General features: G+C 45.0%; 1 protein-coding gene across 4 annotated transcripts in view; it reads right to left on the reverse strand.

The window, feature by feature from the left end:
- Nucleotides 1–23676, reverse strand: part of PHKA1 (phosphorylase kinase regulatory subunit alpha 1) — a 1063236-nt gene that overhangs the window by 351507 nt on the left and 688053 nt on the right. For all 4 annotated transcript variants that reach the window (XM_078663812.1, XM_078663811.1, XM_078663813.1 and 1 more), the window contains one exon: nt 9462–9601. In XM_078663812.1, coding sequence (XP_078519938.1) covers nt 9462–9601 — 140 coding nt within the window. The remainder of the gene's footprint in view (nt 1–9461; nt 9602–23676) is intronic.

Raw genomic sequence — 23676 nt, forward strand, 5'->3', positions numbered from 1 at the left:
AACTATCTCAGTAAAAAAAAGGCCGAGCTTTCCCAGGGGAGGAGGGTGGGCACATGGGAATCTATGAAAGTTACCAATACTGGGGAACCAAAGTTACAGGTAAGTAACTTGTTTTCTTGCCCCAGTATTGAAACTTTCATAGATTCCCATGCTTTGTATCAGAGTAACTAGCAGTAAGTCATAAAAGCACATTTTGTTACATGAATATCCTTAGATGTCAACATAGTTATCCTCATAGGAAACAAATCATAAAAATGTTACCGCAGAGAAGAATACAAAAATCGATTCAAAATGTGCAATACAGGATAGAGGGATTGTAGGGAAAGCTCACCTCTCATTGAAAAAGATTTCTCAGGACTGCTTGACCCACCGCTGCATCCTCCTTCATGGAAGAATCCAAGCAGAAGTGCTTCGTGAAGGTGTGGATACTGCTCCACGTAGCTGCTCTACAGATGTCCTTGATAGGGACTCCTGAGAATAGAGCCACTGATGAAGCAACAGATCTCGTTGAATGAGTACAAACTCGTCTCTCAAGCGGTTTGCCCGCTTTCTGATGGCAATACTGAATTGTATTAGAGATCCAACGTGAAATACTGTGCTTTGAAAGCGGAAATCCCTTCCGCGGGGCACTATAAGAGACAAAAAGTTGAGTAGACTTCCTGAATGGTCTTGTTCATTCCAGATAAAATTTCAGACACCTCTGAACATCCAAAGAATGCAAACACCTCTCCGCTGGTGTAGTAGGTCGTGGGAAAAAAGATTTCAAAATCATAGGCTTATTCAAATGGAATTCGGATGGGACCTTCGGGATGAATTTTAGATTTGTCCTTAGAATCAGAACCTCCTTTTCGAACTGAAGAAAATGTTCCACAATCGTGAGTGCTTGGAGCTCACTAAACCTCCTGGCCGATGTTAAGGCTAATAGGAGAGCCAGTTTCCATGATACAAATTTCAGATCTGCTCTGTGAATGGGCTCAAACGGAGCTCTCATCAGATGAGCCAAAACCAAATTAAGCTGCTAGGCCCTTCAGGAATTGTTTAATAATCCTAGCGGACCAAAGTGAAGGACCTGAAGACGTCCGCTTGAATCTAGAGATGGCTGCTAGATTTACCTTGACAGAAGAATGAGCCAAACCTGACTTAGCCAGAGATAGAATATATGGCAAAAGCTGATGCGGAGCTGAAGTGTATGGATGAACATTCTGCCTCTGACACCAGAGACAGAATCTCTTCCATTTCGCCCGATAAGTCTTATTCGTACTCGGAGCTTGGGCCTGAGACAGAATATTCTTACACTCTTCTGTGAGGTTAAAATTCTGGAATTCTCTGAACTCAGGAGTCATGCTGTCAATTGGAGTGACCTCGGATCTGGATGGAGTACTTGACCCGGAGACATTGTCAACAGAGACGGAATAGGCTGCAGGAGAATCGGTTGGTCTTGAGAAAGCAGAAGGAGTTCCATGTACCAGAACTGTCGGGGCCACGTTGGTGCAATTAAAATCATTCTGCAAGGTTCTGCTTTGAGTTTCCTGATCAGCCTCGGAACTAATGGAGTTGGAGGAAAGGCGTAGACAAATGCGCTGTACCAAGCTATCAAAAGCGCATTCCCCAAGGACCCCCGTTGGTGATCCCTGCTTGTGTAGAACCGGCATTTGGAGTTTTCTGCAGTTGCAAACAGGTCTATGGTCGGGGTTCCCCAAACTGAAAAGACCTCCTCGACAATGGTCTGGTCTAATTCCCACTCGTGACTGATCGATCTTTGGCGGCTCAACGCCTCCGCTGTTGAATTGAGCGAACCTGCGAGGTGCTCTGCCGTAAGAGCACTGTTGTGGAGAATCGCCCAGTTCCAAATTTCCTGAGCTTCCTTTAAAAGAGCCCGGGATCTTGTCCCACCCTGTTTGTTTATATAGTGCATGGCCGTTGTGTTGTCCGTGCGAACCAGCACTGTGCGATTCTGAATCCTCGGAAGAAAAGCCTGTAGGGCCAAGCGAATAGCTCTGAGTTCCAATAGATTAATGTGGAACTTGCGTTGATCAGGATCCCAATGACTGCTCACCTTTAACTCTTGTTGTACCGCCCCCCCAGCCTTCTAGTGAGGCGTCCATGGTTAGAACCATGGGGGATGGTGGAAGCGTGAAGGTAAAACCTTTTGACATGTTGTCTTTTACCAACCACCAGATGCTTGCTTTTTTCATTGCTGATGTCACCGTGATCTTGTCGTCGAACGAGCCTTCCGCCTGGTACCATTGCTTGTCCAGTTGCTCTTGTAGTGGACGCATTCGAAGCCTGCAGTGCGGAATCAATGGTATGCAGGATAATATCGATCCAAGCAGGGACTTGTAGAGACGGACCGACAGCGACTTCCTCTTTTGCAAGAGACGAGCTGACAGAATAAGTTTGTTCTGACGTTCCTCCGATTGAAAGGCCTTGCAGCGATTTGTGTCCAGGATACAGCCTAGAAACCTTGCTGACCTTGACTGAAGAAGGATAGATTTCTCCTTGTTGAGTTGAAGGCCCAGTTGGTTGAAAAGTTGAATGCAGCTTGTGACCGCCCTGGAAGCCGCCTGGAAAGATGGAGCTTTTATCAGCCAATCGTCTAGGTAGGGAAAGACCTCTAAAGATTGTTTTCTGAGAAACGCAGCCACCGGAGCCAGTTCCTTTGTAAATATCCTTGGTGCGGACCTGAGACCAAAAGGAAGCACTCTGAACTGAAAGTGGCTCTTGCCTACTGTGAAGCGTAGGTATTGCCTGTGAGCTGGGTGGATCGGCACAAGGAAGTATGCATCCTCTAAATCCAGAGTCGCCATGTAGTCCCCTGGATTCAGTAGACGTAGAATATCCTGAACGGTGACCATCCTGAAAGATAGCTTTATGAGATAGGTGTTGAGCTCCCTTAGATCTAATATTGGACGCCACTTTTCCTTTGTGATACGAACCAGGAAGAACCTGGAATAAAAACCCTTCCCCCTCTGGGAGTGAGGTACAGGTTCTATGGCCCCCTTGATGAAAAGTTGGTGGGCTTCGAGACGTAGAAGTCCTACATTTTTCGACTCGTTGGCGCCTGGAGCTTTGGTAGGAGGAAGCTGTTGAAACTCCAAAGTGTGGCCACCCTGAATGATATTCAGAACCCACTGGTCTGATGTAATGACCTTCCAGCTGCGTAGACAATGAGAAATCCTGTCCCCCACTGATGTTATCGGGTGGTTGGAACAGTAGAAAGAGCCATGAATCCACTATTGTCGCTTAGAATTGTCTCTCCCTTGACGCCCTCTTGGTGGCTGACGAGAGAAAGATGCCGACTGACCTTGGCGCTGTGAGTATTGTGGCTTGTAAGATTGAGAGGACTGAGTATAGAGTAGCGCTGTTGATTGCCACCTCTGTACGAGGAAAAACCTCTCCCTCTCGCACCTCTGAAAGGAACTTTGCGGTAATTCAATGTCCCCAAGGATCTTGCCATGTCCGTGTCCTTCTTGATGCCTTGAAGGGCATCATCAACATGCTTTCCAAAAAAGCATCTCTCCGTCGTAAGGTAAGTCCAAGATCTTATTTTGAACTTCCTGGTGAAACCAGGTTGCCCGTAGCCAGCCCTGACGCCTTAAAACTGCCGAACCCGCCAATGCACGGAAAGCTGTTGTTGCTATGTCCATAGCACAATCTATCACCTCTGAAGAGTAACGCTCCCCTTCCACCAGTATCTTCCTGGCTTCATCCTTCGCTCCATCCGGAAGTTGGTCCACAAACGGGGATAAATCGCACCACATCTGGCGATCATATCTGCCCAAGATAGCAAGAGCATTAGAAACTCGAACCAGGAGGCTGGCCATAGTAGAAAACCTTTTTCCCACATTGTCCAGACGTTTCTCTTCCTTGTCTGGCAGTCTTGTAAGTGGTGTCGAAGGATTCTTGGACTTGCTTTGCGCCGCCTGGTAAATGACTGAGTCTGGCTTCGGCTGACCAGGCAAGCAGGACTGCCTTCTGGTGCTTTATATTTCTTCTCCAGCCGGGGAAGAACAGGGATGACTGTTACAGGATTCTGCATCACTTTAGTACCTTCAACCATACATGTTCAATTATTGGTATTGAACTAATGGACTTTCTGTAAGGTTCCTTGAAGTCGTAAAGGAAACAGTCTGATTGCACCATCGTAATATGAAGGCTGGAGGAGAGGTTGCAGTATCCGGCACTGGTGAATCAGGAACCTGGTCGACATCATCGTCCCAACCTCTATCCGGGTCATGAGGAGGATCAACCTGAAGATCTCCATCAGATGAGACATCATCGTCCTGAACAGGCACAACCTCCTGATAGCTCTCTCTGGATTCTGGTTCCGGAACTAGAGAAACCAGAGGCGTCACTGCCACTGCAGGAGTAGTAGGAATGGATGGAGAAGGAGGACGCTCTTGCTGTTCCGCAGTTTGCGACAGAAACCTCTTTTTGTAGTCTTGTAACATCAATTATAAGTCCGTTATAAGAGAGGACGGCATTGCCACCATATCCTGCCGTGATTTTTGTGGAGGCCTTTCTTGCTGAACAAACTGGCGCTCTTCAGTATAGCACTCATCAGAATCCGAATCCTGATATTTTACTTTTAGTTCAGATGGGCTATAAGCATCTCCATAAGGACCATCCTCATCGTCATCAGACTCCTCATCAAGAAGCAAAGTGGGAGGCAAAGGTGTTACACGCCGAGGAGATGTCATCTCTGGGGTAATTTGTTGCCTTCTTATAGATATGCGGACCCTTTGAATCGTCGTCGACGAGTTCGTCGACGGAAACGTTGGCGAAATCGTCGTCGATGGAACAGTCAACGGGACCTTCGTCGATGGCAGGTTGAACGTCGACGGAGTCGTCGACGAGCTCGTCGTCAGAATCATCATGGCTGCCGTCGTCGACGTCGTCGCCGACACTATCTTCGTCGTCATTACCGTCGACGTCGAAGATGAAAACACCATCGTCGACGAGCAGGAAACAAGTACCTTAAACGTTGACGAAGATATCAATGCTGCCGCCGTTGACGAAGCCGCCGTCGACGGGCCCGTCGACGAAGCTGTACCAGAACTTAAGTCCTTTCTGGAAGTAGTCGTCGATGTACCAGCTGTTTTCGTCGTCGACGGACGTGGTTTCTTGTCAGATCTTCCGTCCTCAGGGACAGCAGAAGGTTTTTTACCACCCTTCTCCTTTTCAGATGATGGAGAAGTAACAGATAAACTTTTCTTCACCTTCTTAGCTGTCTGTGTCTCCTCAGTCTGTCCCAGCCACTCCTTTACACCTCGGTGAGGAGATTTTATGGGACTAGCCCTTTCAGACCTATCAGAGGTCTTTTGTAAGGCTTTCACAGGGGGCTCAGTAGATGTTGAAGGGGATGACCTACCCCTCTTCTTGGATCTTCTGGAGGACACAGCTGAGGAAGAATCCTCACTGTCAGATGACAAAACCTCCTTACGTGACTTCATTTTCTGGAGCCAAGTCAACAAGCGGCCTACCCTGTCTCTCAAGGTCTTTGTAGAGAATGTCCTGCAGATTTTACAATCTGTGACCTTGTGGTCCGGGTACAAGCAGTAGATACAGTCCTCATGCTTGTCCTCCACAAACAGCCTCTTCTTAGAACAAGTAGCACAAGCTCTAAATAACACATTTTTCTCCTTGTCAGACATATTAAAGTTGAAGAAATGGAAAAGAATCCAATTTGAAGAGAAATCTGAGCAGAGCTCAGTGGAGACTATCATGTCTTTGCACTTTTTTCTAATATGCGTGTCATGGTACTTCTGCATTTAACCACACTTACCGCGTCACTCGCTGTGTAATTTTGCTAATGACGGACACAAAGCTGCCGGTTCACCGCGCCGAATTTAAACATCGTTCACATAGGTAAGCTTCCAGCCTAACCTTGTTGGAGTACAAATCTTCGAGTTTAATGAAGCATGTTTTTGTTATCGATTGCTCACAGCACCGTATTTAATTTGGTTTGTATCACACGTTGTCATACCATTTTTCATTGTTTACGGGTTTCACTGGCAGTCGCATTGTCACACAGCTTCACGTAGAAGAACGCTTTTTCCCCGCTGAGTTTTTTTTTTTTTAAAACCGTCTTCATCCTACCATTGCTACCATGAAAATGGTGCACCATCTTTTCACAAGGCTTTTTTGCTTTTAACACCCGCAATATTACTTTCACCACTTAGCTTATTATCGAGAGCACTGCTAATCATCACTGTGCTGTCTTTTGTTGTAATTCACAACACTGTTAATTGAACATTAGAGATCACCCTTACTAGACTTCATGTAGCACACAGTGGTGATGGGTTAACGACGTGGCGATTCCCCATTAGTTACTATCATTATGTTACATTTATTGAAGATATTCCCCTGAAGAAGGCCCAGCACAGAAATGCATAGGGATGGAATTGATGTAATGTTGATGTATGCTGGAATACTTTAACTTCATGTATTTAAGATGAAAACTGAAGATAAAAATTCATTTGGATTAATGTTCTGAAAAAGACAAGTAAAAACAGACAAATCCACATTTGCCTTCGAGATTCTTGTTGAACTTTGCTGTAATTTGCAGCACCTTAGTATCAGTGCCCAGAGAGAGACTTCCACAACTTCGACCTAAACCATAAAAGCGTGTTTACGAATTGTGTATAGCTAGGTGGTGCAGCTGTTGATTATCCCTTACTGCCTTCTTTCCTGTTTCTCTTGAGATACAAGCTCAGGTCCCCTCTCCTCAGAGAGAAAACCTGTTAGCCCTCAAGGGAACCTGCGAGCCAGGAACTTAGCCCTTACATGGCAGAGCTCCTGGGCCCAGGGGGACCCTATAGGGAACATCTCTACTAAGAACAGAGGACCTGTCCCACTCTTGAGAGCCTGAGACAGCAAGTTGCTGAACAGGAGAAGGGAGAATTCAGTGGCTTCCACTAGCCCTATTAGGAGGATGGATTCCTTCTTTACACTGAGGCCAGGGACCGCCAAACCTGGTGCCACTAGGAGAGTGATTGCGCCTCAGCAGTACAGGAAGTTCCTACTCACCTTAGCACATGACATCCTCCTAGCTGGGCAGCTGGAGTAGGATAGACACCTACTTCTACCAGCCAGGTATGTCCCACAAAGTGAAGGCGTTTTTGAAACTCCTGTTTTACCTATCAAGCCAGTGGCAAGACAGGTGGCAAAACAAAGTCCCACTTAATTCCTCTACCAGTGGTTGGGGTCACCTTTGAGAGGGTAGGGATACACATTGTTGGTCTCTTAGACCCCCAGACAGCATCAGGAAAAAGATTCATACTGGCTGTAGTGGATCATGCCACCATGCATCCTGAAGCAATTCTACTTAGGATTGTCACTGATCCTGCAGTTGCCATGGCCCTCATAGTATCTTTACTAAAGTGGGCTTCCCTAATGAGGTTGTGCAAGACAGGGGTAGTAACTTCATGTCTGGTAACCTAAAAGTCATGCTGGCTGAGTTTGGGGTGAAATATAAGTTTATCACCCCCTGTCACCCACAAACCAATGGTCTGGTTGAGAAATCCAATAAGACCATAAAACGCATGACGATGGGACTACCTGAAAAGCTCAGAAGGAGAAGGGATGTCTTACTGCTATGCCTCCTGTTTGCCTACAGAGAGGTGCCAAGGAAAGGAGTAGGCTTTAGTCCCTTTGAGCGTCTGTTTGGCCATCATTTAAGAGACGGTATGGGTATTGCAGCATGTGGCACCTCGGGCCCTCCAGGACAAATGGAGTGGTCCTACCCTATCCTAGAAAGAAAACGGGAGTTCACCTACATGGTGGACCTTGGCACTTCCATGAGCCCCCACAGGTTCATCCATGTGAACTGCCTTAAACTCTTTCATGACAGGAATGATGTGGCCATGCTCATGGTTACCGGTGAGTATAAGGAAGAAGAGAGTGAACCTCTCCCACAACCCTACAGAAGAGCCTGTAGAGGGATTTGTCTTTTAGACACCCTCACTGTCCAAAAGCAAACTGATTGAAGGCAAGCCCTGGGGCAGTATGCTGAGCTCTTTCCTTTGACCCCTGGTCAGACAATCTAGTCAGCCTACCTGTCAAAAAGAAAATTTACAGGCAGTCTTATCAAGTCGAGGAGCATCATCAGAGCTGAAGTCAGCAAAATGCTGGAGTTAGGGTTGACTGGACCCTCTGAAAGTCCATGGGCCAACTCAGTGATCTTAGTCCCCAAATCTCATCCCAAGTGTGGTAAATCAGAACTGAGATTTTGTGTGGACTATAGAGGTTTCCATGCTGTAATTAACACAGATTCACACCCTATCCAAAGAGTTGATGAGTTAATTGACAGGTTGGGTGCAGCTAAAGATCTGAGTACTTTTGATTTGACACCAGAGTACTGACAGATTGGTCCAACCCCTGGAGCAACAGAGAAATCAGCATTCTTCACCCCAGATGTGCATCACCAGTTCCCTGTCCTCTTGTTCTTTAGTCACCTAGCAATGAGATCTCAAACTCAGATGTAGTTATGCGCCTATTCATCCTAAGTCTACCTTTGATCTGACATAAAATGTCACTGTAAGATACTGAAAGTGAGACCTCATGACCACTATGCTAAGAAAGGTGCCTGACATGATGCGTTTCGAAGTATACTTAGGATGGCATCACTGAACAGAAATAACGTGAAGAGAGACTGGTTGACCGTTTTAGTCTGGAAGTAGACAGGTTGAATAAACGTGTGGTCAACAGGAACCCATTGCCAATCGACTTCACTTTGAAGGACATGAATACTCTTGCTCATTAGATAGCTCAATGACTGAAGCATGCCACACTAGGAGGGTCATTTTTTTCATTCATTAAGAGGGGATGTAATTGGATAACAACAACAAAATGATGGTTAACTTGAGCTTATTAACGAGTTTAGTGGGTGTGTTTATCAACTCCCATCCCCTCATATAGTTCTTAGGATTAATGCAATGGCAAGAGTTATTTCTTGTAGTTTAAGATAAACTATGTATTCTCACCACACAAGCTTATTTTGTACATGACCACACCCTCCCACAAGCGCTATTCGTTAGTATTGCTGAATCCACATACTTATGTTTTCTCCCCTCAGATAGCAGAGCATAATAGAAGTATTTCAGTCACTATAGTCTGTTCGGACATGAAAGTCTATGGTAATTTGTGGACCAATAAGAGAGCGACTTAAAAGATTGACTAACGCAGCAAAAGCCAATTGGCAAGTTTTCAAATGAGACTGAACGATTGCTACTATTTTGAGTTGTTGACTGGGTTTGCCCGAGGTCAGAGAACATGTTTATTCAGGAACTGAAACAGTTATCACTTAGCAGCCTCTGCAACTTTACAAGTAAGGCAAAACACAAGTAAAACAGAGAAACTCTATTTAAAAGGAAAGAAATAAAGAAAATAGTGCATTCTAAAAGTTAATCAGTTATTAATAAATATGTGTACTTTGAAACAGTGAAAAAGCTTTCACCTACTTCATAGTATACAGGATGTACAGGATATCAGCCTGGTCCTGTAAACTGGGGCACTCTCGCAATTGACCAACCAGTGCCTTGAAATCCACATTTCCAGCAGTGTCTTTAGGGAGGTGCAGCTCGGCAGTTATAGTCGGCACCTTGAAAAATAATCAGAAATCAATAAATCTGAAAGCTCATTAAATAGGAGATGCAAGAATTGTATCTTCACTCTTTGTAATTTCCATGAGCATCGATGGATAGCCCAAAAGGCACAAGCTTTAGGGCTGCAACACTAAGGGGATTTATGACTGCCACATCAACAACATTGACACGTCTGGTGAAGAATAGCAATTACAATGATACATTGCCAGCAAGGGAAGGCAGGCACAAGCCGGAGTGGTTCACCTAGTGGCACCTATGTGAGAAAACCTGTCCCTCCTACATTTAACTAAAACACAGACTGCAGCAATGTATGCCTAAAGTACCTACAAACATTAACATTTGTCTGTGTGCATAGAAAGACCCATGGCAATGGATAATCAACATCAGTGCTACGGTTTAATCACCTCTCTACGTCATGAGGCGTAACATAGTCCAAAATCAAGAGAAGTCACATAATAACACCACCTTCTGTGCACTTCCTAGCAAATGGCAAATAACATGGTGGTCACAGTCCAGGCACCAACAAGCAAGTGCCAACATCCTTTATGCCACATAGAGTCAGACTCCCAATCGCCCCCTCAGCTTCAGAAATGTATGGCTTGCCCTCCAAAATCAAATTGAGACGCCTGCTTGGAAAAGTGTTGGATATTCTGCTCAAACACTGCACAGAGATTCACTTTGCATATCAATAAACCTAGACTTGATGTACTAGTGCTGTTCCTCAAGATCTTTTAAAAGCAAAATGTTCCTAAGCTAGAACCCACACAATAAAAGACATTTAAACAAATTGCTCGTTTAACTCTTGGCTCAAGTGCAAAATAGGCTGATTTACTAAAGACAACTTCTCCTGTGCATAAAAACTGTCCATGAGTGAAATAGATCAAAAGAGCAAGGGCAGGTGAAGCCATAGGCTTATTGAAAAGAAAAATTTATTTACAGGGTATGCTATCAGTTGATCACAATATTTCCTTAAGCCTGAGGTAATACGTGCAAATCAAAAATTCTAACCAACGCAAGTCTGCCTTACCTTCTTTCCCGTTGTGCAGAGTGTAGTATTATATAGTTCCTTTTTCTTTACAATATGGCTCACATGAAACAAATGTCCTTTTCAGGCTCCTTCTCACAATACCGTTGCCGTATGGCAAATTGCAGAGGCAAGTCAAGACATGCAAACCTGAGTTCCTGACTTTTATGCCACCTCAAGACCAATCGACTTGTCCATGCATATTTATCTGGTATAATTAGACTGTTAGTTCTTAAAAGGGTGGAGGTGGGATACCCTGTGGTAGATCAGCATTGAGTCTATAATGAATTCACTCTGTAGGAAACATTCTTTATGATGATGTAATCTCTGTGATGCTTTAGAATATGGTGTTCTGGCAGTTGAAGAAGCATGGAGCTGTTGGAGGTTGCTGTATTTGTGAACTGAATAAAAGAAGCTGAATTTACACTTGTGTGGTGTAAATTACTACATATTTTGGCAACGAGGACTGCACAGGGGGCAGATCTGGTAACCTCCATCCCTGGAGAGCTAACTTAAACCTCAATGAAAATTATAATTAAAAGCAGCCTGAGAACTGTAAGTGGGACTTTCTTTTTTATATGAAGCTGCAAATGTAAATAAATGTAAATGTAGGAATTTGTAAAGCGCACAGCTACCTCCACCGGAGGTGTCCCGGCGCTGTCCGTATACCACTTAGGAACCCTTCCTGGCTTTCCTGGGAAATGTCCACTCCTGGGCACCCCCCTGGTGCAGCCAGGCATCCCAGCGCTTTTGGGGCCGTTGTGGAGATTAAGCAAGCTATTGCCCAGAGTTGCAGCATGGGACCCATGATCAGAACAGGTACTGAGGCGAGAATATCCAGTCAGGGGAATTAATGAGTCGGAGACCAGCCGAGGCGGGAATCGAACACTGGTCCCTGGCCAGAGCTCTACATCAAGGTCTGCCTGCTCTAACCATTGAGCCACACTTCTCCACTTCTGCCACAGACGTGTGACTTGGTAAAGTTGTTCTAGTGGTGAATGTGTTGTCCTATGAAGATGTTCCAACAGTGAATTTGTAGTCTATTTTTAAGTTGGAAGAATTTTGGATTGCTTTGGAGTGTGATGTTCCTCAGCACTGCAAGACTATCTATATTTTATCTTCGTGGGAACAGTGAAACTCCTAACGTGTGGAATTTGTCACTAATTATCACTTTTATAGATTGTATTTGGGCGTTTAAACATTAATTATACTGCGCTCCCGTGCTCGCGCTACAGATTGAGTGCGCGCTGCTGCTCGAGTGGTGCTCGCGCTACGAACTGCCATAGATCACTCTACTGCTCGAGTACTTGAAGGCTCACGCTACTGCTCATGTACTCGGAAACGTGCGCTGCCGCTGGAATAACCATATGTTGTTTGCCTCGCGGTAGTGTCTGGATCGAGCATAGTTGTAGTTGTTCAAGTTGCAAGCAGCCCGATGACTGCGCTGACCCATTTAGGAAATTGAACAGCCTACCTCAAGTATCTTCAGGATATGACGACTTCATAGGAAGTTATAGAAATAAATATAGGATTTGTGGAAGTACACAGAACAAAGTGAAGAAACAGAAAGAAGACTAAAAGTCAAGAGGATTGAAGTACACAATTAAAACATTGGAAACAAGAAAGTTTAATGCTTGTAAAGAAAAAGGATAACAAGCAAGCATTATTATTGTTGTTATTTTAAATTCTTGTTTTAATTATTTTTATTAGTTTATTATTTTAGTTAATTATAGTAGTTAATTCCTTTGGTTTGTTTATTTGAGTTTTCTTTTCAGGATGGCAGAACAGAATATGATGGCACCCCTTGCATTTTTACCTGTACCTGGTGAACCAACGATCCCTTGGAAAAGGTGGAAAAATATGTTTTTCACTTATTTGGTTGTGTCAGGTGGAAATAAATATGGTCCTGTTAGATGGTCAAGCTGCAAATGTGTTTGACATGTCCTTGATGATGCTGGCCAAACATTTTGTACCCACGTTAAACATTGTACTTGAGAGACATGAGTTCTTTTCAATAGCTCAAAGAGTGGAAGAAGATATATTGACATATGTGGCAGATTGAAGGGGATTTGGCCATCACGTGTCAATTTCAAGAATTGACAGAAAGTCTGATTAGAGATCAAATTGTGCGTTGTACAAATAATAAGCGTGTTAAAGAGTCTAATTTGGAAGAAATACAAATTGCCAGAAGTTTGGAGAATGCAGCCTTGTGGCTTAAAGGAATAGAGTCTGGTAGTGAAAAAGTGAAAGACGTGGTGCAGGAAAAAGTAGTTGAAGTAAAGGGTATAGAAAAAAAAAGATAGTAAAACCGGTAATGTTAGTGGCAATGGGGGTGACTCTGAAGCTAGTACCAGTGCTTGAATGGGAGCATTTAGCAGAAAGATGATGACTAACGATTTGAGGGATGTGAGGAAGATACTTTGCTATAGATGGGGAACTCCAGGACACATTGGTTCTAGTACTAGATGTGCAGATAGGAATATGATCTGCAGAAATTGTGGAAGGAGAGGTCACCTGGCCAAAGTATGTAGAACAAAAATTGGTTCACAGGTGCAAGGTGTTAAAGCAATTGATGATGTGTGTGAGAATATAAAAGGAGTAATGATGTCTATAGACCAAGTTGAGGAGCCTGTAAGTGAGATAGATGTGTGTGTGTATGATGAAGGAACTACTAAAGTAAAGATGGAAAGTACTTGTAAATTAGATAAACCTCATTGTGAAGTGAATCTTGATGGAGTGAATGTTTGAGTTTTGGTTGACTCAGGGAGTTTATTTACTCTTGTAGGAAAAGATACATATGTGGAAAGTTTCAGAGGAAGAATGAAAGACTTATTAAAGTCTGACATGAAAGCTGTGGGATATGGTGGCAAGAAGATAGAATTCCTAGGTATGAGATGGATGAAAATTGGTTTCAAAAGTAATTTGGTAAGAGGTAGAGTATACATTACAGGTGATGGTTTGAATCTTCTTGGGTGGAGACATCTAAGGGATTAGAACATTATTCTGAATCCAAATGCTTTTGAACCTGTCATGGTAATTGAGAACAGCGTGGAAGAAATTGCAGAGGGGGGAAATATATTTCAGAAATTTCCCCATGTTTTTTCAGATAAATTGGGGTTGTTAAAAGGATTCACCCATAAGATTGTTTTAAAAGAAAAGGCTATACCAATTGAACATAAGGTAAGATCTATACCAGACTTGATAGGAAAACCATTACAAAAAGAACTGGATAAGTTGCTTGCCTAAGGAATTATAGAGCCAATCAAATCGAGTGGTTATCTCCGGTGGTAGTAGCTCCCAAGGATAGTGGAAAGATTTGTTTATGCATAGACTTAAGAGAGCTTAATCGCAATATATGGGTGGATAGGCAACCATTACCTAACATTTCTGAAATGCTGACTATGATGGGTGGTGGTAAATGGTTCAGTGTTCTCGATATGTCATCAGCCTACCATCAAGTAAATTTGCATGTACAATCTAGGCCATTAACATAGTTTGTTACTCTATTAGGAGCTTTCCGTTACCGAAGGATGCCATTTGTACTTGCTTCAGCTTCAGCGGTTTTTCAGAGGATGATGCAAGGGATTTGTAAAGGCATGCAAAAAGTTCTTTGCTTTCAGGATGACATATTGGTGGTTGGAGGATCAGAAGATGAACATGATGAAATGTTGAATGAGGTATTGTCACGGATTGAAAAACATGGTCTGACCATAAAGAAAGAAAAGTGTCAGATAAAGAAAAATGTAGTTGACTACTTGGGCCATGACATTTCTGCTACAGGTATTAAGCCAAAGAAAAGCATTGTAAAAGCTATATCTGATGTATCTAGGCCTTGAAACAAGGAGCAGTTCAAATCTTTTTTGGGACTTGTAGAGTACTGCTCAAAATGTATATGTAATTTTACTGAAAAGGTTAAACCTTTGAGAATGTTGTTAAAAAATGGAGTCACGTATGATTGGAATGACCAATGTGAATTTGCTTTTACTGCTATTAAGACTTCTATCAGTATGTCACCTGTGTTGCATCATTTTGATGTATATAATAAAATTATTCTGACAACCGATGCAAGCAATGTGGATTTGGGGGCAGTATTATCCCAGAGGGTGGATGGTCAAGAAAGAATAGTGGGGTTTGGCTCCAGGAGACTACAAGGACTGAGCGGTCCTATTCTACTATAGAAAAGGGAGCTTTGGCTTGCTGTTGGGGGATTCACCCTTTCAAGTATTATTTGTGGAGTTTGCCCTTTTTAGTTTGAACTGATCATAAACCTTTATTGTTTATATTTAAATGTGGAAAAGGACTTGAAGGTGGGGGGAGCACCAAGGATATCAAGGTGGTAGTTGTTGTTGGTAATGGAGTTCAATTTTGTGGTGGAATATGTCAAAGGAAAGAGAAATGTGGTTGCTGATTGTTTATCCCATATGCCTATAGAGGATGGTTTGGAGGTCAAAGTTGAGGATGAAAATGTTAATTTTGGTATTTGTGAATGTAATGAATTTGCGTTATCTGAGGATGATTGGCATAGAGCTGCTGTTGAAGATGACGAATACAATAAGTTAAAATAATTGATTGCTGTTGGTTGGCATCACAAAGATGAAAATAGTCTGATAGTGAAACAATATGGAATGGTCAAGGATGAGTTAAGTGTTTGTGCATTCAAAGTGTTACGTGCTGGACGTGTAGTTCCTCCAAGCACTTTAAGAGATAAACTTGATGGTATGTGTCATGAATGACACTTGGGCAGGAGTCTGACCAAAAGAAGGTTGAGACAGTGTTTTTGGTGACCAGGAATGGACAGGATGGTAGAAGAAAAAGTAAGAGATTGTGCACCATGTTCAAATAGTGATAAGAGCAAAATAGTGAGAGAACCTCCTCTGTGTTCTTTAGAGATTCCTGAGAAACCATGGGAACATTTAGCTATGGACATTATTGGGCCTGTGGAGATGTTGGGAAGGCAATCACGTTTTCTGTTGGTTATTGTTGTTTATCATAGTAAATGGTTTATTGTAAGAAATATGGAATATATAACAACTGAGAATGTCAAGAGAGTTTTACAAGAGGTCTTTATGGAGGAAGGTATTCCCAAAACCATTACTACTGATGATGGCATGCAATTTGTGCCATTTGGAATGGTAACATTTTTGGAACGTCTGGGAATAAACCATGAGAGAGTGGCATTGTTCAGACCTCAGGCGAATGGTGTTGACAAAAGGATCCATCGTGTTATAAAGGAAAATCTTTAACTTTCTCTGGCCAATGGGTTGCCTTGGAGGGAAGAATGAAACAAGATGATATGGGCTCACAGAGTGACTCCACACTCACTGGTGTTTCACCTTTTATTGCTTTGAAGAGTAAAGAAACTGCTACTAAGGAATCACCCATGTGGTTGCAAGATAAAAAGAGTATTTGGGTGGATCAGGACGCTATGAGATCTAGAGTGTTGGAGAAACAATGTATGAATAAACAGATTATGATATCAAAAAAGGAGTAAAATCTACTCACTGGAGGAGTGGAGATTGGGTAGTAACAAGGAGTGGAGGTATTGTAAAAAAAAAAAAAGGGTAGAGTAAATTTTCTCAACATAGTAGAGTGGTTGATGTTAAGAAAAATGTAGTTGTTCTGGGAGACGGAAAAGAATGGAGTTTTGGTAATCTTAGCAAAGCCATTGCTCCTAATCATTCTTAATGTTCATTGTATATCATTATATTTTGAAATTATTGTGAATTTATGAGTTGTGTTAGATTATGATTTTGATGTTTTCATCATTTTTTTCTATGTTATTGTATTTCAAATGTATTACATATTGTTGTGTTTCTTTAATAGAGGAAAGATGTGTAGGAAACATTCTTTATGATGATGTAAACTCTGTGATACTTTAAGAATGTGGTGCTCTGGCAGTTGAAGAAGCCCGGAGCTGCTGGAGGTTGCTGTGCTTGTGAACTGAATAAAGGAAGCTGAATTTAAACTTGTGCAGTGTAAATTACTACACTCTCAATACCTGATTCATGGGAATGCCTCGGAACCCGCAACTTGAGTCACGCCCATAAATCCATGTACATGTTATGTTATGTTTACTAATACAGCAACAACACAATCAGTGTTTAACAAACACAAAGGTGTCTGTGCAAAACAAAACTCTTCAGAGGTCAAAGAATTAAAAAAGGTCATACGAAGGCTGAGAAACTAACAGCGCTAAAGGCTGACCACAGGAGCGGTGTGGCTTGGCAAGATGGCCGATTAGATGTTTCTACCGGCTCTCCTGTCGACCCAAACTAATTCGTCAGCATCCTATATGATTTGGCTATTAATCCCCCTCCAGTAACTCAGGCAATGTCCACCTGGACTCCCAGCACTTGCATTGTTGGAGTAATCCATGGAATGTTACTGCAATAGGAGACAACATAGAGTCAAATGTGTTCTGCAATTTTCCCTGATGTGCTCCAGGTGCGGGCTGTGAGGCTGGCCTGGACGTGGAGAAGCCTGCTCCAACTGCAGTCCACGGAACTGATGTGAGTTAATGACTGCCTGCCTGACAGCCGCAGGGTTGCCCCCCCTACAAGAGGCACAGGGGGGCAAGGTGACGGGACTAGAGGACTGTCAACGCGACCTAGCCGTGAATCCCTAATCGAGGATGGCACAATCAATGACTGTGCAAGGTGTGGCATGGAGTACCCCGAGACCATGGCAGGGAGGCACCCGGTGGCTAGGGCTGGTAGCAGCCACAGTGAACGCCCGAAGGCCGGCTTGAACCGTGGGATAGACAGCACTTCATCCGAGGCACACTGGTCGGCTGGAGCCGGTGCAGTGCGTCCCTGCTATGGTGGGCGCATACGGCACTCAAACAGATCCTGTTACAGGCATCCCTGACTGAGAGATCATCCTTGAGGCAGGGCCCGGACCGGGAAGGATGTGGGCATGCGGGTGCTCACCCTGGCTATAGGGAGCTTGAGAAGCCAAATTGCACCGGGTGCGTTCCTCCGCACAAGTAATTGGAAGAGGTGACATCAACGGGACAGCTGGGGAACTGCTATAACCCCGAATGTAATAAGGTAGTACACCGACCCAGCAAAATAGGACGCTCCCTGGAAATCCCGTGCACTCGCTGCACGGCGTGATGCAAGACTGCAGTGCGACGGTGAGGTGAGACACAACCCCAAGATAAGTTGGGCCTTCATAGTACATCCTCAGATAGAAGAGAGACACACAAGGAGCGCCCCGGAAAAACAGGGCTGGGGATTCGAGTCAGCCGCAGCAGTCCTTGTGTTCATAAGTCTGAATAAAAGCAACACACTGGCCGGGAAGATCTAGAGGCCTGATACTGCCAATAAACTACAGTGGGGGTTGGCATATATTCCCCTGAACCTAGCTGCTTTCAAAGTATCACCATCTGGAGATCTTGGGGGTGACACTGGACTGTGCAGCACATGCTAGTGGGGAGTAGCGTAGAGTCTGGAACCCCCACTCTGCGCAAGTGCGCGCTCTGGAACGGTTGGTACCGGAAAACACAGAAAAGGACACTGCGTTCCCCTTTCACCATAAATGAATACAAACTCCAGTGTCATGGTAAAAGAGAAAGGAAACCGAGAAGCTCAAACCAATAAAATGTCGAACTATGCACATCCTCTCCAATCTGACCATGGAGCGCAGGCAGTGGCCCTAATAGATCAACCAGGAAATGCGCAAACCGCCGTGGACCCGACCCCTTCTGTAGCGGATGTATTAGCGGCTATTCACACCCCCCGTGATGAAATGGTACACAAAATAGACATGATCGCAATTGAGTACACAAAATAGACATGATCGCAATTGAGGTCAAACTGCACCGCTGTGACCTCTGCAAAGTCTCAGACAGAGCAACCACCAATGAACAAACAGTGCACACTTTACAGAAGGAGGTTCACACCCTGTGAGGCACTGTTATCGATCTCCAAAAAAGGGTGGTACGTCTGATTAACGCGCAGAAGACTCAGAAGGAAGGTCACGCAAAAACAACTTCCGCTTTATAGGATTCCCTGAAAAAGCAGAGGGACAGTCTGCCAAACGTGAAGATTGGATCACATCCACTGTAGCCCCAAGAAAGCTTTCTAAGTTTTTCACTATCGAAAGGGCACACAGGGCACTTGTACCCCCGCCCAGACTGGGTACACCACCAAGAACCATTAATGCCAGACTTTCCAACATCCGGGACCGGAAGCGTATTTTACAAACAACTAATTTTCGCGAGTTGCCGATGTTCAAGGGACTCCAGATCTCAATTTACCCGGATTATACACAGCGGGTGCAATATTAGAGGAAATCCTTCTTGGTGGTGAAACGGCACCTCAGGGATCTGAATCTCAAATACAGCCTCCTTTTTCCAACCAAACTGGCTGTCGAAAACAACGGGAAAGCACTATTCTTCACGGCGGCAGAAGCCAATGAATGGTTGGACTCCCAGGGACATCTGGAGGTATGCATGGTTCCCTCGACTGACTCATTCCGGCCTACTGGATCTAGCGGTCAGCCACCAGATAGAGGAACACAGAGCATGCAGCAGCACAATGCCAAACTGCGTAGCCCAGGAAGAATCCAGGTGTGTCCGGTGGCACCCTGCAGGCATCGGACAATGTTCCCGACTGGGAGAGTTATCCCTAGCACAAATGCTGAACAATAGCACACACAAAGATGATGACAACTAGGGAGGACACCCCAGCCGGGAAGAAATGGAGCTAGATGTTTGGACAAGATAGGTAAAATTCTGTGAGGCAAGGGAAAATGACTGAGATTTTATACTACCATATGCCGTAGGGTAATTTTCAATGATGTGCGGAGTTGGGCACCTTTAGACCCAGGATACATGTAGTCGACGGGGGACTACCCCTCAGAGGTAGGCACCTAGGTGGGGAGCTAGAGGCATGTACTCACACCCTGCTAGCGAGTCTACCACTTGCGTAGCAAGAGACTGTTAAGACCATTCTCTCTGGTCAATAATGGAAAGTATAAATACTTGGAAATTTGGGATGCAGGCTGGATATTATTGCTGTATTGTTCTTAACTGTTTTGTGGGGAGGTGGGGTGGCGCATGCACATCTTTACCTTGACTCCTTTGCGACCGGAGGTGGGGGCAACACTGCCGAAGGGGAGGGAGAGATTAGTTCTGTTTGGCTTGTTCTTCCGACTCTTCTACCGAGTCACTGAATAAAATATATTGCCAGAATTTCAATGGCAGCAAGTGAAGTATGACAATACATGGTTGAGACAATTGGGTAAAAAAGGAACTTATGTGGTATGGTAGCCCCGTGCAGAAACTAATTACATGGAATGTTTGTGGTTTAGCCGCCTTTGAAAAATGCAGACGGGTATTCAAATATTTGTAGCGCTATAAAGTAGCTATGGCATGCCTGCAGGAGACACATGTCTGGGGGGATTCCCTGCCCTGTTTAAAGAAGCGCTGGAGGAGGGCAACTGTATGCTACCTCATATTCTGGGTTTGTCAGAGGGTCCTTATTTGGATAGCTCCTGTGATTCCTTTTGAACACCTACATCACTCCGTGCACCCAGATGGGAGATATGTTATCCTACATGGCAAGTTGGATGGCAGGGAGCTGTGCATTATCAACGTGTATGCTCCCAATGATGACTGGCCATCTTTCTTCCCCACCCTGATGAGGGTGGCAACCACATACTTAGGTCCAGCTATGCTGCTGGCAGGAGACGTTAACTGGGTCCTTGACGGTACTATGGCTCGTGAGCCCCAGCGGTCCCTCACTAAGCCCCGACTAACGGAGACCCGCCGAGATGTTATAGACGGCAAGCACTTGATTGATGTATGGCACCAACGTCATCAATCGAGCCAACAGTTTTCCTGTTACTCTCCTGCGTCTGGACAACCTTTGGTCAATTAGACTACTGGCTCCTCTCAGCTGAAGTGGGACCTGGAGTGAGAGGAATAGCCTATCTACCTAGATACTTTCCCCACCACTCACCTGTACGGCTAAGCTTGAACGGGGCGAGAGCTCGTTCTGCCATACCCCTCAGGAGACTCAGACCTGAAGCCTTATCAGACCCTCAATTCGCTGCCACACTTTTAGAAGCCCTAGAACGGTATTTTGAGGAAAACTGGGGATTTGTCTCGAATAGAGAGCTTGAATGGGAATCCATGGAGGTGGTTATCAGAGGGATAAGTATCAAAACATCGTACAGGGTTCGCTGACAGATGGAGAAAGACATAGCTAAACAGGAAACAGTACTGGGTGGGCTAGAGAGGGCCCACTCAGGGGCCCCACACAAGATGGAAGAATGGGGGCAGGCAAGGGAGACGGTGTTAACAGATTTGCACAGACTAGAAAAGCACATGCATTCTACACATCGACAGAGATTACACATGGAGAGAGATAGACCTGGCACTTTGCTGATGCGTCTAGTTAAACGGGAGTTAGACACAGGCTTAAAGATAATGATGGAAATATGGTGTTCTCACAGAATGCAATTGTTGAGGTCCTGGCTGACCAACGTGAAAAAGTATACGCACATCGACTCTCTGCACCACAAGAGAAGATCCAAGCCTTTCTGGACTCGGTTGAGCTTCCCCAGCTAGATTAAGATGTGGAGGAGGCCCTAAATGCCCTGATAGATAAAGAGGAAACCCTGTTGGCAATCCATCACCTTAAGACCCCAGGAGCCGATGGATTACCTGCAGAGTTCTCTCAAAGGTTTGCCTCCATGCTGGCTGACCACCTAATGGAGGTATTTAATGAAGCGCTAGAGCAGGGTGCACTCCCACCCTCCATGAACCCTGGTGGTCATGATACCAAAACAGGATTGGGATCCCTGTTAGCCAATTCATACAGGCAGATTTCTTTACTAAATATAGATGTGAAGCTAGTTAGTGGAATCATGGCGGCGCGCCTTCTCCCTAGGATCTCCCATATTGTTCAAATGGACGAGGCAGGATTCATACCCAAGGGCAGCACCACTCATAACCTGCGGAGGCTGGAACATATCTGGCACACTCCGTGCTTAATGGATGACGATTATGCCTTAGCATTGTTAGATATAGAACATGCCTTTGACTCTGTGAAATGGCTTTATTTGTGGCAGGTCCTCCAAAGGGTTGGGGCCAGAGGGGAGTTCCTTAAATGTATTAGACTACTTTATACAACCTCTGTGGCAAGAATTAGAATGGGGAACTTGGTGTCCAGACCATTTGTGCTCTGCAGAGGCACCCGCCATGGGTGCCCGCTTTCTCCGCTTCTGTTTGCTTTGGCCATAGAGGTGCTAGAGACTGCCTTGTGGGACAGATTGGGATACTGGGGAGTCTGGATGGGAGAGACGAATCATGTGGTCTCTTTAGACGTTGATGGTCTACTAGTCTATCTACGCCAACTGACAAATTTGGTGCAACTTCTACTGGCAGAGCTATGGAGATTTGGAGAGGTATCTGGACTCTGGATCAACCCAGGAAAATCCAAGCTAATCCCTATTGGCCGACTAGCAGGAGTGTCGCAATCTGAGGTAACAAAGGGGGGACTGCCATGGGTGGGTGAAGGAACAAGATATTTGGGGATACAGCTGGGAAATACGGCATCTGTGTACTTCGATCTCAACATTGCCAAACTGACAAAAGGGATCCGCGGCTCCATACGGTTCTGGCAGGACTTACCATTGTCACTTATAGGTCGAATTGCAATAACAAAAATGATTGCTTTACCCAGATGTCTATACGCATTGCAATACTCGCTGTACATCATCCCACAACACTATTTCCGGACACTTGATCATCTCCTGATAGACCTCTCAGGGGTCAAAAACCGTAAGCGGGTACCCTTCACAACGATGTGTCGGGGGGGGGCTAGGAGTACGAGTTACTTACCTTCGGTAACAATGTATCTGGTAGAGACGATTCTAGCCGCAGATTCCTTAATGTAGAATTATCCCCAGGCCTGAGACTGGATCCGGAAAACATTTTGCCACAGTACGGCACCATGTGACTCCGCCCTGACGTCGTCCGCGTCGTCAGCGAGGATACATAAGTCCCACCCCGGCGCGTCTACGTCAGTTTTCTTCGGAGTACTTTTCCGTGTCACAACGCGGAGCCATCACTAACAAAAACTGTGAGAATACAGGAACAGTGTGCAAAAAATCAGCTGAACAGAAAGGAAAGAAACGAATGGTGAGGAACAGCACCATCCAGAATAGTGTCAGGCATTATGCACCAAAAGACCTTGAAGCACAGAGCACAGCAAGCCCGCAAACAATTACAACAGCCTCCCCAGGGGCAGAAAGCATGTGAAAAATTCCACAGCAGGCAAGAAACCTACCATCCTCGCCCAGAGCTGAGAAGGGCGCCAATGCCAGAACGAAAGAGCAGCGACAAGTCATCCCCAGACAACAACAGCAAGAAGAGACATCTCCCAAAAGAGCTACGGGTCGAGACCCGGCCAAGGGACCTCAACCCTAAGGACTGCAAAGGAGCCAGAAGTGCAAGCAACGAAAGGAAGGAGGACACGAGCAACCCCACCCTGGAGACCAGGGTGCAGGGGCGCAAGAGTACTCATGAAACCATCAACCAATCACCAGAAAGGAAGGAATGGAGCAAACAACAAGACGAGCATCTCCCTAGGGAGGGAGGAAGAAAAGAGCACTTGCAGGAGACAACCACCCCGAGGCAGGCGAGTGCAGAAGACCAAGGAAGGGCCCTTGCAGAACGGGGAGGAAGGGCGGGTCATGAAGGAATCTGCGGCAAGAATCGTCTCTACCAGATACATCGTCACCGAAGGTAAGTAACCCGTACATCTGATAGAGACTACTAGCTGCAGATTCCTTAACGTAGAATAGATTCTCTAGCCATACCCAAGGGGAAGGAGGGTCTGCGAGCGGACCTCCCCTGCCTGAACAACACAGAGCCCCAACAGGGGATGAGGCACAGGGTCACGGAGTCCGGATGAGTGTTAAACAGAAGGACTCCGTGAAAGAGCAGGTCAACCAGACGCTCCCTAATATTTTCAGGAAAAACAGCATCACGTAGCCACGCATGGCGATGGAGAACCACAGAAGTGGCCATAGAAC

The sequence above is a fragment of the Lissotriton helveticus genome, chromosome 10 (assembly GCF_964261635.1).
Source record: "Lissotriton helveticus chromosome 10, aLisHel1.1, whole genome shotgun sequence".
NCBI classification, from domain to species: Eukaryota; Metazoa; Chordata; class Amphibia; order Caudata; family Salamandridae; genus Lissotriton; species Lissotriton helveticus.